This window comes from Salvia splendens, chromosome 18 (genome assembly GCF_004379255.2).
Source record: "Salvia splendens isolate huo1 chromosome 18, SspV2, whole genome shotgun sequence".
In the NCBI taxonomy this organism is placed as follows: Eukaryota; Viridiplantae; Streptophyta; class Magnoliopsida; order Lamiales; family Lamiaceae; genus Salvia; species Salvia splendens.
Window position 1 is genome coordinate 16,765,938 of NC_056049.1, and position 12,603 is coordinate 16,778,540.

The 12,603-nt window shown below is 36.8% G+C and overlaps 1 protein-coding gene across 2 annotated transcripts; it reads left to right on the plus strand.

The window, feature by feature from the left end:
• The first annotated feature begins 1,849 nt into the window (after positions 1-1,849).
• Positions 1,850-6,507, plus strand: LOC121777109 (sodium/hydrogen exchanger 1-like). Of its 2 annotated transcripts, none has more exons than XR_006045368.1 (14): positions 1,850-2,342; positions 2,412-2,530; positions 2,860-2,957; positions 3,790-3,846; positions 3,952-3,998; positions 4,095-4,289; positions 4,396-4,442; positions 4,657-4,723; positions 4,821-4,921; positions 5,042-5,143; positions 5,220-5,355; positions 5,439-5,537; positions 5,644-5,727; positions 5,902-5,950. XR_006045368.1 is itself a non-coding variant. In XM_042174249.1 (14 exons), exons 1-14 carry the CDS (start codon positions 2,169-2,171, stop codon positions 6,280-6,282), a joined length of 1,671 nt encoding a protein of 556 aa, XP_042030183.1. In that variant the 5' UTR covers positions 1,850-2,168; the 3' UTR covers positions 6,283-6,507. The 2 variants fall into 2 exon arrangements, 1 of the variants encoding a protein (XP_042030183.1); XM_042174249.1 differs by having other exon boundaries at positions 5,439-5,501; positions 5,902-6,507.
• The last annotated feature ends 6,096 nt before the right edge of the window (positions 6,508-12,603 follow it).

Below are 12,603 nucleotides of genomic sequence, written 5' to 3' on the forward strand. Positions count from 1 at the left end.
CTCAATCAATCAGAAATACAATCATCCTATTTTATTTTTACTTTTTTATTTCAATTCGGTATTGTTCTTGGTTTGATCGACTTGCAAAGCTCCCGCGACTACCTCCACTACCTTTTATCCCTCCGACAATCGCAATCGCGATGCCGGAATCTTGTTAAGGGAAATTATCCCTTAACAGTATGTAACTACTTGTGATACATTTTAATACTGTTTGAATTTATTTATACGTTATACTCCCTTCGCCCGCCCGCCTTATAAAGATGCATTTTGACCCGACACGAGTTTTAAGAAACCGTTGATTTTATGAATGAAATTGTTGAAAAAAATAGTCTCCTCCTCCTCCGTGGAGTGCTTTGAGGAAACAGATGGCGCGGCAGCGCAGGAGAGGAGGGCAACGTTGTTGACGATGATCTAGTGGATCGCGGAGGTGATCTCGCAGCTCACCGTTTCCATCTGAGGGCGACCGATCGGAGTGTTGGTGGTGACTGATTCGATTCAATTGGGAATAATTGAGTTTGGCAAATGAGAGAAAATTAATGATGATGGTCCACTTGAGGGGTACAATTGTAACTTTGCGTCTATTTCTTGATGTAGCTGTGCGACCGTGATTTGTAAATACCAAAATTCCTCAGATTTATTTCTGGCACAATGTTGAAGGAACCATGCGGGCCTCCCCTTAATTAAATGGCCGAGCAGTAATGAATGAAGGAAGGTGAACATTGAGCCCAATTCTTGACATATAAGGAAAAGCACACGCTTCTTTACTTAAAAACTAGAAAAAAAAGGTATATGTATCTTTAAATGATAAATAACACAAATAACAAAACAAAGTCAAGTTTTGGCACAAAAATGAAGTAATTATATATCAAAATAGACATAAAAAAAAAAGAAATTGTCAAAATCGGAACCAGGACCTTTAAAACCATCAATTCCAAACCGAAACCAAAACCGCCAAATATACTCACGGGAGCGGTTCCAGTACACAATTCTCTCAACCCGGAACCGGTGGTTCATGAACAGTGAACATCTTTGCTTGGACATGTTAGTGAAGGGCCAAAATGCTTAATCAACTCTAGGAAAATAGACGACATGGAATAAATTAAGGACGGAGCCATAAATTCTATATAGGTAGAGCAAAAATATATATAAAGATATTTTAATGAATTAAGAAGGGACATGAATAAAGATATTTAAAAAAAATTAACTAACAAAAGTAGCTTACATAATTTTTTAGGTGGGACATTTGTCCCTTTATCAACCATATAGATCCGTCCCTGGACTAAATGTTGGGTTCCACCAATGTACGTCAGTGGCTCCACTTATCATTTTTAGTTAATCCCTTCATTCATCATTTAAAAGAGTCGTTTAAACATTCTGCATTGTGCACGAGTTAAAGAATCGTTTATATTCTTCTATTTTTAATATTCGAATTCCACATTTTAATACTCTCTCCGTCCTCCAAATTCTGTCACATTTTAATCGGGCACGAGTTTTAAGAAATATAATGGAAAGTGAGTTGAAAAAATTGGTAGGATGTGGGTCCTACTTTTAAATTATTAGTTTTATAATAAAATGTGAGTAAGAATAAGTTAATGGAATATGAGATCCATTATAAAAATGGTAAAAAAATGAAATGTGATAAATTTTATGGTATAGATGAAAATGGAAAAAATGTGACAAAATAAAAATATGACAAAATTTCCAAGATAGAGGAATAACTTTTTATATAACTAATGCAAAAAATGAGTTCCGCATTACTTCCCAAAGTCAATCAATTTTAAAATTAGAATAAAAATGGCTTGGAGGGAGTATTTCTCTCCGTATACTATAAAAAGAAGAGGTAGGAGACTCCAATCGTTGTCACTCTCACATATATATTCTATAAATGGAGTCTCGATTTTCCTTCTCTTTCACTAATCAGCGTATATGTTTTCCTTTTCCATTCCAATTTAAGCGTAATCGACGTAGAGAAGTTCATTGAAATAACTTTTGCGTAAAAAAAAAACTAATATTCGAAGCTACAAATTTCTCAATTCCTTTTCGTTTGTCTGTTCATCTCTCAAATTCGAGAGGAAACTCTTTGCTCTGCTGCATTTCCGGTGTTCGGCTGTTTTTGGGCGTCGATTCGCCGCATTCTGAGAGGAAACCTAGTTTGAAAATAGGAGGCGATGGGGATTGATTTGGGATCCGTGGTGGAGGCGGTGAGAAATTTAACCACCTCAGATCATGCTTCTGTGGTATCGATTACCCTGTGTGTGACTCTCCTCTGCGCGAGTGTTGTGATCGGTCATCTATTGGAGGAAAGTCCTTGGATGAATGAATCCATCACTGCCCTCTTAATTGTGAGTACTTTTCTTCTATGCATTTGTGATTTGATCCTTTAAATGATCACCACCAACTCGAATTGACAGGGCGTGGGAACCGGAGTTATGATTTTACTTCTAAGTGGAGGGAAAAGCTCACACCTCTTTATCTTCAGCGAAGATCTCTTCTTCATTTATCTCCTTCCTCCAATCATCTTCAATGCTGGGTAAGATTTTTCTACTATATCTTATTGGAATATTGTTTCATGTTTCATTTACACCAATGCTGAATTCTATAGGTCCTGCTTGGTTATAAACATTACACTGTTTATATTTATTTTTTTTTAATTATGAAAATCGCGCATGTGTGATTTCCTAATTTAAGGGCACATCTTCCTTAGATGAGATGTGTCCTTAGCATGTTTCTTTACAATATCCCTATGATTGATTAGGCATATAAAACAAACGTCTTCTCCACTCTATGGTTTACTTGTTGTGACCTTCTAAAGTATTTATTATATTTTGAGTGTGCTTCATAGCTCAATTTAAAAATCAGGTTCCAGGTTAAGAAGAAGCAATTCTTCCAAAATTTTGCGACTATAATGATGTTTGGAGCAATTGGTACATTGGTATCTTTCTCAATCATATCACTTGGTAAGGACTAAACCCTTAATCTATCTCACTTATGGTTAACTATTGCCACAAGCAAGGTAATTCTTGCCTATAGACATATAATTCTTTTATCCTCTATTGCTCAAGTTGTACATTGTCGTGTACCTTTTATGTACTCTCTCTGGCCCATTAAAGATAACTCACTTTACTTTTTAGTTTGTTCCAACCAAGATGACTCATTACTATAAATGGAAACACCTTTATCTCTACTTTATTCCCCCTCTCTTACTTTACTCTCTCCACTTAACACACAAATATAAATGCATAAAACTCCTTGCCGCCCAAGGAAGAGGTCATCTTCCTTGGGACGGAGGGAGTACTTTTCTTTCATAGAGTTTAAACTGAATTTCTTTAATGTGAAAATGTAAGACCCTGTGTGAGTTGATGCAGTGAACTTCCTTGTGAAGAAAAATCTGCACCGGTTGTTTCATAACTTTCATTGAAGTTTCTACATTGTTTTGAGCTTTTTCTCATCTTTCCTCACTAACTGGGAGTGGAAAAGCTCAAGATAAATAGTTAACTGCTAAAAATTATTTGCAACTTTGCAATGCTATTTTCAGATAAAAATCATACATAGAATTACAACTTATTGAAATCAGTTTACATACTTGTTTTGTATTTTTATACATCTTGAGGGATGGTTCTGTACTTCTGTTTGTGTGAATGGAGAGAGACATCAAAAAGAGGAGGACAATAGCACTAGTTTGTGCTGGGAATGGAACTATTATATTCTAAAACTTTTTCCTTAATTTTTTTTATCTGGGGAGATGTAAAATTGACCATGGTGTTACTCTAATCTTATATGTTACGACAGGTGCTATTACCATTTTTGAGAAAATGGATCTTGGTCTTGAAATTGGGGATTATCTTGGTAAAACCTCTCCCTTTCCTTTTCTCTCTTTTGCCTGTACACCCACACACACACATTTAAATATCTGTATTCATCTCTGGTTTTAACAGCCTTTTGTATTTCCAGCAATCGGAGCTATTTTTGCTGCAACAGATTCTGTCTGTACATTGCAGGTCCAGTATGGCTTTATCGCTGTGTTTGTTTGCTGTTGAAATCCTAATTGAAAAAGTTCTTTATGGGCTGAAGCAACATATATTGTAATGTCACAGGTGCTAAGTCAGGATGAGACTCCACTATTATACAGTTTAGTGTTTGGAGAAGGCGTTGTAAATGATGCAACATCAGTGGTGCTTTTCAATGCAATCCAGGATTTTGATCTTTCTCGTATGAATTCAGCTATAGCTTTGCAGCTGATTGGGGATTTCATTTATTTATTTATCTCAAGCACTGTGCTAGGAGTTTTCGTGAGTTATTTTTCCCTCTTCTTTTCCCAGGGGAGAGGTGTGAATACATTTTATCTTCCAAAATACCATTTACTACGTGCTACTCAACGTTTTGTTTGTACTGCAGCTGGGACTGCTCAGCGCATATATAATAAAGAAGCTTTATTTTGGAAGGTCAGTGCCAGTAGTAATAGTGTTCCTTTGTCTCGTATAAAATATATTGACATTTCACTACTTCACAAGAGCTTACATAATTTACAAAGACATCTAAGAAATTGAATTTGCACAGCTGGTCTGAAATTGTGGAGCCCTTCACTAACCTAATACTCTTTTGCTTTGATGATTTTAAAAATATAAACAAAATTACAGCTGGTCTGAAATTGTGCAGGCACTCAACTGATCGTGAGGTTGCAATCATGATGCTCATGGCTTACCTATCATACATGTCTGCAGAAGTAAGTTCTTTTGCTACTTATAAGGTTCAGCTTATTGAGTCCAAAATTCTAGCATTATGGGATTAAACCTTTCTATAACTTGAGAGTCGTATTGCAGTTATTCTATTTAAGTGGGATCCTCACGGTCTTCTTTTGTGGGATTGTAATGTCACATTACACCTGGCATAATGTGACTCAGAACTCGAGAGTTACAACTAAGTACGACATAACCTTAAACTTTTTAGACCATTCGATCAAGTTCTTTCTGCTGTTGCTTTTGTTTCTTCTCTTTGCTTCATGTGTTCTTGTCATCAAAGTACATCTTCAACCATATTGCAGACACACCTTTGCAACAATGTCATTTGTTGCTGAGACATTCATATTTCTGTATGTTGGCATGGATGCTCTGGACATTGAGAAGTGGACGGTAGTAAGTGACAGGCAAGTATTACACATGGTGCCATTTTCCTGAAATATGAGTTTTCTATATTATTACTTCACCCTGTCCATTTTTCAGCCCGAAAACCTCGATCAAAGTCAGTGCAATCCTACTTGGACTGGTCTTGGTTGGAAGAGCAGCTTTTGTTTTTCCCTTGTCAATTTTATCCAACTTCAACAAGTCTCCACGTGAGAAAATCGGCTTTAAGCAGCAAGTACAGACTCTATATTCGTCATTCAAGCTATGTTAGACCTATTTCTACTTCATCTGCACGGTTTCACCTACCTTGATTTGCAGATTACCATATGGTGGTCTGGACTTATGCGAGGTGCTGTATCCATGGCTCTTGCTTACAACCAGGTTAAATCCTCTGCTCCATCCAGTTTGTAGTACAGTGTATGGATCCAAATCATCTGCCCTCTGACCGTCTTACACAAGATACTCGTCGGGTACCCATCCATCCATATCGTATTAACCTGACTGTCTTCTTCTTTGCACCCAGTTTACCAGGGCAGGCCACACCCAGTTACGTGGCAATGCCATCATGATCACCAGCACCATAACGGTCGTGCTCTTCAGCACCGTGGTAAGACATCTTCATTTTCCTCCTAGTATGGGGTAACTGCTTTCGCAACGAATCCTCGCCATCTATCATTTTCAAGTAATTCGGATCATTGATGGGAGGATTTTACACAAAATTTGGATAATTTGATAATCCTAAAGGAGAAAAACATGTCGATAATCCCCTGCATTGATGCAGGTGTGTGGGTTGATCACAAAACCATTGGTGAGATTCTTGATGCCCTCATCTTCAGAGCTCAACAGATCTATGTCTTCAGAGCCAGGCAGTCCCAAGTCCTTCGCTGTGCCACTTCTTGGCAGTCATGATTCTGATTCCGAACTTTTCAACGGAAGCGGGCAGGCGTCGGGCGTTCATGGGGACCAGCAGCCTGCAGTCCACCCGAGCAGCTTGCGCATGTTTCTCACGACCCCCAGCCGCACCATTCACTACTACTGGAGGAAATTCGACAATGCCTTCATGCGGCCCGTCTTTGGTGGCCGTGGCTTCGTCCCCTACGTGCCGGCCTCCCCGACCGAACCAAGCGTGCATGAATGGCCTGCACAAGAAGCCAATGACTAATCATGCTGCTCTAACATCATGATAAAGAGGGAGAGAGGTGTTCTCAAGTGTCTAGTTTTCCAGCTTTTGGTATGTATTTTTTTGTTAGCAAGGTTCTGTGGATGTGGTCTTGCAATTAATTAGCTATTTATAGTCAAGTTGTAATTATTAATTTTCTACTATTTGTATATTGTAACTTCTCTGGCATACATAATGCTAGTTTGAATCATCTCAATTACTCTCTCATTTAGTTTTTGTGATAGAAAGTTATGTAGTAATTACACTACACTGGGTGGACTAGTTTATACACTCTTCATAGTATTTTTTCTAGCATTTAGTTTGGGCAATTGACTAGTTAAATATTAAAGCCTATTTTCACTTCACCACTCCGTTAAAATAGCTTTTTTTTATAGTATGCTTGTAAACTTATAATAATAAAATATACTCCCTTTATTTTGCTGCTGGAGAGATATTTTTTTTGGCACGCGATTTAAGAAAAAATGTTTTAAGTAAGTTAAGTAAAGTAAGAATAAAGTAGGAAATAAAAAAAGTAGAGAGGTGAAGAGAGAATAAAGTAAAAGAGATTAAAAGTGAGAAAAATGTGTTGATTTTTATTAAAATGGAAAATTACTCCACTATTATGGAACATATCAAAAATGTCAAAATGACTCCACTACTATAGAACAGAGGGAGTACAATACAAACACCATGAGTGACAAATCGATAGGAGTATGTGATTTCGTAATCTTGTAATACATGGAATTACGTGTCTATTACATAATTATTAGTTATAGTACTCACTCTGTCCTAATTAAGTTGAGTATACAAGAGTGATAATTAAGTTGAGTATACATTTTTTGAATGTCTCAAATAACGAATGACGAATGATGTGGTTAACTTTCAAATATGTTATGTCTTGCAGTGTTTTGGTTTTGATGAGCTGATCGTCTACTAGGAGTGAGTCCCACTAGACTTTGATGGTTAATGAATTCGGGTCTGACTAGGGGATGAGCTCTTACTCAGGCTAGTGTACACAGATGAGAATCGTGTGCCATCTTTCAACTTGGTTGGTCCAGTGATCAGGAATGTGGCCACATTCTCGTTTCACCGACGAGGTTCAGATATGGTATGATGATGATGATGATAGATGTTTGACTATGTAGTCGCTTTTTATGATGGAAATGGTTTTAGTGTTTCTTGGTATTTTAAGTAAAAACCATAGTTCACTAAAAAATGACATGGCATGAATTTTCGGCATAAGTTCACTGAGTGCATCAAAAACTTATCCATGCATGTGTTTTCCCTATGTGCAGGTTGAGTTGTGACGAGCGTGGTGGATGTTGAGCGTGGCGATTAAGAAGATATCAAATAAATGTTCTGAATAAATTATGTCTTCATAGTATTATTCTTTTCTCGAATGCTTCCGTTGAACGTTGTTTCATTTATCTTTTGATATCGTTGAATATTGTTTCTTTCGAGTATCGAACTACTATGAATTGACCCTCTTATTTGAATGGTTTAAATTGCACGTTGGATTCATATTTTGAGCCAATTGATTGTTTCCTTTTTCTTCCTTACTTCTTTCATCCCCCACTAGTCATAATTCAACTGAACTTTCTATCCGTAGAAATGGCAATCATGACAGGTAAACTTTATATATTGTGTACTCCCTCTGTCCCAACTAAGTTAAGTCACTTCTTTTTTACACTTGTTTTTAAAAAATCGTAATAAATAGTTAAAGTGGATTTATAGTAAAGTAAAAGCGAGAATAATATAGAGAATAGTCTTATCTACATTATTCTGACTTTTACTTTACTATATATCCACTATAACTATTTTTTACGATTTTTTTAAAACGAGTGCAGAAAAAAAGTGACTCAACTTAGTTGGGACATAGGGAGTACTAATATAAAAGAGTTAAGTACTATTTTGCTCCTAAACATATGACATATTTACGATTTTGGTCCAAAACATTCACTTTTTTAAAAATCTAATCCAAAACATACGAAAATGATGTCGTTTAGGTTCTTTTTTTACGGTTCCGTCAATCCTGATGGTCAACCGTCAATTAGAGAACATTTGACCCGATTAGCTTTAATCTGAGATTATTAGTCACTTCATTATTTTCTAATTATTTTGCTAAATAATTCAATTTTTATTCACTTAATAACTGAATTTTAAAAAAAATAAACACAAAAGTTGATTTCTCTCTCTGTATTCCTAAGAAAAAGATTCACTTCAAAAAGATCCCAAAAGTCTCTTCTCTCTCGTCACTCTCATAAGAATAAACCATAATTATGACCAAGAACCAGTTGAATTCCGACCGATAACGGTGTTGGTTGCCATGAGTTGGCAGTCGCCGCACCTAGACTACGTTCCATCGGCGGTCTCGTGAACATAAAAGCCGCATATGTGAGGAAGAGGAAGTCCATCTACCCACCTAAAAATGAACCCAAAGAAGGTCTGTCTGTGAACGAGGGGCACGATTCTTCGAAGAAAAACAAAGAAGGCTTGTCGGTGGAAGTCCACCCGTCTCCGAACCATAGTTTCGACGCAGAAGTCCAGCCGGCTGCTAATGACCATGAAAGTGACCTTGATTTTGAGAGGAGGACGAAGTCCCGACATGACCGTCCTGTTCCGCCGCTGCTTCGGAAGTTGCCGCTGCCTCAGAAGCTGATTTTGGGTTTTGATGGTGTTAGGGTTGATGCAGTGCCTATGACTAATATGCTCGGATTATGCACTATTTTAAGGCCTTAAGTTGGTCTGTTTTTAATGTCAAAATCACAATTCATGTCCATATTTTCTATGGTTATCTATTTTGGTATTTTGACGTGTTTCGTAAGAAATGTGAATATTTGAGCCTAAAAAGATAGCTAAAAGTCGAAGTTGGAAATCAGGCGCTTTCGAGACGTCCAGTGGTCCGCTGCAACTCAGCCAGCGACCGCTGGTGGCCCCTGGCCGCTGAGCCAGTAGCGGTCCGCTCCGGGAAAGTTGTGCATGAAAAGAGGAACACGCCCAGCGACCACTAGGGTGTGCGCATCGACCTCTTGAAGTGATCCAGAAGCTACGGGATGATTGCCAGCAACATCCGAAACAATTGCAGCGAGCGCTGTTCAAGAGGCAGAGGCTACGGATCAACCCACAGCGACCGCTGACCAAGGTGCAGCGGCCCGCTGGGAAAACGCGGGGCACATAATTGCCCTACTTTCTCCCCAAGATTTACCATACTTTGCAACCTTTTTCCTTATTAGAGGAGGGCGAAATTTCAGCTATAAATACCCCCTCAAGCTTCATCATTAGAGATCTTCTTTTTGCCAAATAATTCCTGAGCATAATATTGAGAGTTCTTCTTGTGCAAGAGTTTGAAGAAGGAATCAAGAGAAGATCAAGGCTACAAGGATTCAACCTTTGGGTTTATTTGCTTTAGTTCTTATGTTCTCTTTGTTTTCCCTAAAAACTATGTCTTTAGATTATTCTATCATGTGTAACTAAATTCATAGGATTCTGGGGATGTGTTAGTAATGACTTTGGTTATACAATTCCATTTTCTATTTAACATCCGTTTTGTTCTTACTTCATTTCTTTTCTAAGTTCTTGATAATTTCCTTACGTTTGAGTGACACATTCTGTGATGATTTAATATAACTTGCTACATAATCGTGAGAGGAGGTTGGAGACTTAGATCGACTTAGTAGACACTACAAATAGCTTCCCTTAAAACGGCATTGTTAATTGAGAGTGAGGACTTTTAAAGGGTCTTAGGAGTTTAAGGAGTTACAGATCTAGGATTGACGCCCCTAGTGTTAGTAATCTACGCTTGTACTGCATGGGCAAAACTTAGGTGACTCGTTCTACTGAAGTAAGAACTGTGCTAGGATGTTGTAGTTGGAATTTGTATAACCATAACTGTGAACGCACATCCCTGAAATTCCATTATCTCATATATTATCTCTGTGTTTTACTTGCAATTAGTTGTTTACTTTGTTTTTATTTTCAAAATTCCAAATTCTTTCGGTTTTCTAAATAGTAAAAGAAGCTTAGTAGGAGGTAGACAATTTGTGATTGTTTTCCCTATGTTCGATTTCCAGTACTGACCTTTGGCTATACTATTTATACCCTGTATACTTGCAGGTATTTTTAGTGCAAATAAAAAGTGCATCAATGACAAAAAAAATTTCGGATGTAATTCAGCAATGGATGTGGTTAAATGAATATAAAGGACAACTTTGCTTTGTAATTTATTGTCCATTTACTGCCACAATTTGATGTCAGTTTATTTACACAGATTATTGCCTCATTGTCAACTTGTTACAACAACGCTTAATGTATCAAACCAACATACACTAGAGAATTTTTTGGCGGTAAGTCTGCACTGGGTGTGGTTAAATGCCCAAGATCAATTGGAAGTAGATAATGAATTTGAAGGACTACTTTGTCTTTTAATTTGTTGTCAATTTATTGCCTCAATTTGATGTCAGTTTATTATGCCTCATTGTCGAAGAAGAAGCATTCAAATACTTGTTAACTTGTCATAATAATGCCTAAAGTATTAAACCAACATACATTTTTTCAGATTCAAAATTCATATTGGAACAAAAGATTAGGGTTTTCGAACACTCCATCAAGTAATTTGAACATACAAAAAAGTGTTACAACAACAATAACTAAACAAAGATCAAACCTCAAAACATTCACTAATTTCTTAATTTTGTCCTTAATTTATGATAAATTCAATGTTAAACCCTCAAAATCGGAACCACCCAAGGAGGTTGACAAAGAACAGACAGGTGCTTCGACTTCATGAATTGGCTCGCACCACTTGAAGAAACTGCATTCCTTCCTCTCACATACAAAGTAAAGCTTCCCCCTTGACGGTTTGTTTGGCTGGTGACAATACGGAACACCGTCGTCTTCTTGCAATAGCAGAAAACGTAACTGAATCGGAGGTCTCCGAAGTCACGAGCGCCACCTCTGTCAACGGAGTCTCTGCTACACGTCGAACGCTCCATGTCCGAAGATGTTTGGTTGTTGTAGAGATGGAGGAAAAAAATTAGGGTTCTTGCTGTGGGGAAGAAAGAGAGGGAGAAATAAAGATGAAGTGTTGAAGAGAGGGAGAAATCGGTCGATTTTTATATTTACTCATTTTGAGTTTCCAAAAATATAAAAATAATATTCCCTCCGTCCCCAAAGAGTATGAACTTTGGGTCCGGCACGAGCATTATTGGTAAAGTAAGAGAGAGATAGATAGAGAATGTTTTTTAAGTATTGTTAGTGGAAAATTGGCTCACCTCATTAGAGAGAAGAGAGTTTCCAACATTGGAATGTTCATACTCTTTGGGGACGGACGAAAAAGGAAATAGTGCATACTCTTCAGGGATGGAGGGAGTATTCAAAATTAGCTACAGTAATGAAAATCGGCTAATCGGATCAAAATTTTGCTAATTGACGGTTGACCGTCAGGAATTGACGGAATCGTAAAAAAGGACCTAAACGAAAGTGTTTTCGTATGTCTTTATTTGATTTTCAAAGAGTGAATATTCTGGACCAAAATCGTAAATCGGTCATATATTTAGAACTAAAATAGTACTTTACTCAATATAAAATGAAGATAGAAATATTTTGTATAAAATGAAGATGAAATATTTTGTAGGAGATGTTTAATTACCCTATTATTGGTTTATACTTCTATGAATTTTGCTGACAGGCAGAGAAAATTTAATATTTTATTTTCTTGACATTAAAGTTCGGTTTACTTTTCTGGAATATATTAATTTAGTCATGTTAGGTGTTGATTTCATTTTGATTAACCATTTATTTAAGTGTTAAGTCAACAGAGGAACAAAATGATTAATGAGATTGCGTGGATTGCTTTATCTCACTTTTACAATTTAGCATTTTGCTCGCAAAATTGCTCGAAAAATATTTTGATCGAAAAATCTGTCAGAATTTTCGAGTACAGCAAGTGCTCGCAAAATTTGTGCTTGAAAACATGCATTTTTTATTTGTAGATGATACTGATCATAAAATTTACTCCTTCCATTTCTGAAAAATTGACCTATTCCATTTTTATCTCAAGTTTTGGAAAAATGATATGCATAATTTAAGTAGAAAGAAGGAAAAGTAAAATAGAGAATAATATAAATAAGAGACTTCTCTACATTATTCTCTCTTGTCCTTTACTCTCTTTCCAATTTAACTATTCTCTTTCGTACTTTACTCTTTCTCCACTTTAACTATTTATAAATGGAATAGGTCAATTTTTCAGGATGGAGGAAGTATATAAGCAATCCAACCAAATACTCCCTCCGACCCATAAAAATAAGTGCACTTTCTACTTTCGTC

Coding starts and splice junctions, on each gene's coding strand:
- LOC121777109 (XM_042174249.1), top strand. CDS start 2,169: ATGGGGATTGATTTGGGATCCGTGGTGGAGGCGGTGAGAAATTTAACC. Junction 2,531..2,859: donor CCAATCATCTTCAATGCTGG/GTAAGATTTTTC, acceptor TTTAAAAATCAG/GTTCCAGGTTAAGAAGAAGC. Junction 4,443..4,656: donor AAGAAGCTTTATTTTGGAAG/GTCAGTGCCAGT, acceptor GAAATTGTGCAG/GCACTCAACTGATCGTGAGG.